The sequence below is a fragment of the Malurus melanocephalus genome, unplaced genomic scaffold (assembly GCF_030028575.1).
Source record: "Malurus melanocephalus ecotype Western Australia unplaced genomic scaffold, MMel_1.1 scaffold_2032, whole genome shotgun sequence".
Classification (NCBI taxonomy): domain Eukaryota; kingdom Metazoa; phylum Chordata; class Aves; order Passeriformes; family Maluridae; genus Malurus; species Malurus melanocephalus.
In genome coordinates, this window is record NW_026625264.1 from 77 (window position 1) to 2,863 (window position 2,787).

Consider the following 2,787-nt stretch of genomic DNA (forward strand, 5'->3'; position numbering starts at 1 on the left):
ATACCCCCGCCATTCCTGAGGGGAARAATAACAAAAATGAGATAAAATTAACACAAAATTACACCAAAAATACCAGAGAAACACCCGGGCCATGCCTGAGGGGGAAAATGGACAAAAATAACCCAAAAATAACACAAAATTACCCCAAAATTTTCAAAAATCACACCAAAAACACCCCCGGCCGTGCCTGAGGAGAAAAAATAACAGAAATGAGATAAAATTAACCCAAAATTACACCAAAATTACCACAGAAACACCGCGGCCATGGCTGAGGGGGGAAAATGGACAAAAATGAGCTAAAATGACCCCAAATTCACCCCCGCAAAGCCCGGGGAAAAAAATTACCAAAAATCAGCGGAAATTACCTCAAAATCACCAAAAATTACCTCAAAATCACCCGAAATGACCCCAAATTTACCTCAAAATTACCCCAAATCAGCCGAAATGACGCCAAATTTACCTCAAAATTACCCCAAAATCACCCGAAATGACCCCAAATTTACCTCAAAATTACACAAAATCGGCCGAAATGACGCCAAATTTACCTCAAAATTAGCCAAAATCGGCCGAAATGACCCAAATTTACCTCAAAATTACCCAAAATCAGCCAAAATGACCCCAAATTCACCCCTGCAAAGTCTGGGGGAAAAAATTACCCAAAATCACCAAAAATTACCTCAAAATCACCAAAAATTACCTCAAAATTACCCGAAAATTACACAAAATCACCCGAAAATTACACAAAATCACCCGAAATGACCCCAAATTGACCCCAAATTTAACTCAAAATTACCCCAAAATCACCCAAAATCACCCGAAATGACCCCAAAATCACCTCAAATCCACCCAGCCCCCTCCCGATGACGTCACGCCCCTCCCGGTGACGTCACAGCCTCGTTCTGGGCCGGAGCGCGGCGGCGCCGCCGAGGGGGGGGGGGAAGAACGGAGATGAAGCGGCGCGCGGTGATGACGTCACGGAAAAGCGCCGGAAAAAAGGCGGAAGTAGCTGCGTCCCCTCCGCGTCGCGGGAAAGTGACGTCACAGCGGCCGCGACGGGAGCGGGAGGTACCGGGAGAAGGATTTGGGGGAAAATTTGGGGATTTTGGGGGGATTTGGGGGATTTGAGGAGGGGGAGGGGCTGGAGAGGGGTTGGGAGTGACCCGGGGGGGTCTCTCAGCTCAATTTTTCCATTCCCAGTGCTCCCAGTGCTCCCAGTTTGGAGCTGTCGCTGCTTTTGGGGTCTCTGGGGCTTCTCCAGTTCCCTTTTCTTTCCGTTTTTTCCCGTTTTTTTCCCATTTTTCCCCAGTTTCACCATGTCCCTGCTTTGGGGCTCTCTGGGGGTTCTTTAATTCCCTTTTTTTTTTCCCCCGTATTTTCTCTTTTTTTCCCCAATTTCTCCCCGTTTTTTTCCCATTTCCCCCCATTTTTTTGGTGTTTTTTCCTATTTTTCCCGTTTTCTCCCCAGTTTGACCATGTCTCTGGCCGATGAGCTCCTGGCTGATCTGGAGGAGTTTCCAATCCCATTTTTTTGGTGTTTTTTCCCTATTTTTCCCATTTTTTTTGGTGTTTTTTCCCATTTTTTCCCATTTTCCCATTTTTTCTCCCCAGTTTCACCATGTCTCTGGCCGATGAGCTCCTGGCCGATCTCGAGGAGGTTCCAATCCCATTTTCCCCATTTTTTCCCCATTTTTTTCCCGATTTTTCCCATTTTTTTTGTATTTTTTCTCCAATTTTGCCCGGTTTTTTGGTATTTTTTCCCATTTTTTCCCATTTTTTGGTGTTTTTCCCCCAGTTTGACCATGTCCCTGGCCGATGAGCTCCTGGCCGATCTGGAGGAGGTTCCAATCCCATTTTTTTTGTGTTTTTTCCCATTTTTTTGTGTTTTTCCCCATTTTTTTGGTGTTTTTTCCCTATTTTTCCCATTTTTTCCCATTTTTTTTGTGTTTTTTCCCATTTTCCCCATTTTTCTCCCCAGTTTGACCATGTCTCTGGCCGATGAGCTCCTGGCTAATCTGGAGGAGTTTCCAATCCCATTTTTTCTGTGTTTTTTCCCATTTTTTGGTGTTTTCTCCCCAGTTTGACCATGTCCCTGGCCGATCTCGAGTAGTTTCCAATCCCATTTTTTGGGTGTTTTTTTCCCATTTTTTGGTGTTTTTCCCCAGTTTGACCATGTCTCTGGCCGATGAGCTCCTGGCCGATCTCGAGGAGGTTCCAATGCCCATTTTTTCCCATTTTTTCCCATTTTTTGCTGTTTTCTCCCCAGTCTCACCATGTCTCTGGCCGATGAGCTCCTGGCCGATCTGGAGGAGGTTCCAATCCCATTTTTTTGGTGTTTTTTCCATGTTTTTTCCCATTTTTTTCATTTTTTCCCCATTTTTTCCCATTTTTTCCCATTTTTTGCTGTTTTCTCCCCAGTTTGACCATGTCTCTGGCCGATGAGCTCCTGGCTGATCTCGAGGAGGTTCCAATTCCCATTTTTCCCATTTTTTCCCATTTTTTTGTGTTTTTCCCCCAGTTTAAACGATGTCTCTGGCCGATGAGCTCCTGGCTGATCTGGAGGAGGTTCCAATCCCCGTTTTTTCTCATTTTTTTGGTGTTTTTTCCCATTTTTCCCATTTTTCTCCCCAGTTTGACCATGTCCCTGGCTGATGAGCTCCTGGCCGATCTCGAAGAGGCCGCGGGGGAGGAGGACGAGGCCGAAGGCTCCGAGGGGGGGGAGGAGCCCCCGATCGAGGACGTTCGGGAGGAGCCGGAGCCGCTCGAGGCGGCCGAGAGTGTGCGGAGCAT

The 2,787-nt window shown here is 46.4% G+C and overlaps 1 protein-coding gene across 1 annotated transcript in view; it reads left to right on the top strand.

The window, feature by feature from the left end:
* The first annotated feature begins 2,631 nt into the window (after nucleotides 1-2,631).
* LOC130587520 (U4/U6 small nuclear ribonucleoprotein Prp31-like) overlaps nucleotides 2,632-2,787 on the top strand; it is a 13,196-nt gene continuing 13,040 nt past the window's right edge. The window contains exon 1 of the mRNA XM_057388502.1: nucleotides 2,632-2,783. Coding sequence (XP_057244485.1) covers nucleotides 2,636-2,783 — 148 coding nt within the window. The 5' untranslated portion in view covers nucleotides 2,632-2,635. The remainder of the gene's footprint in view (nucleotides 2,784-2,787) is intronic.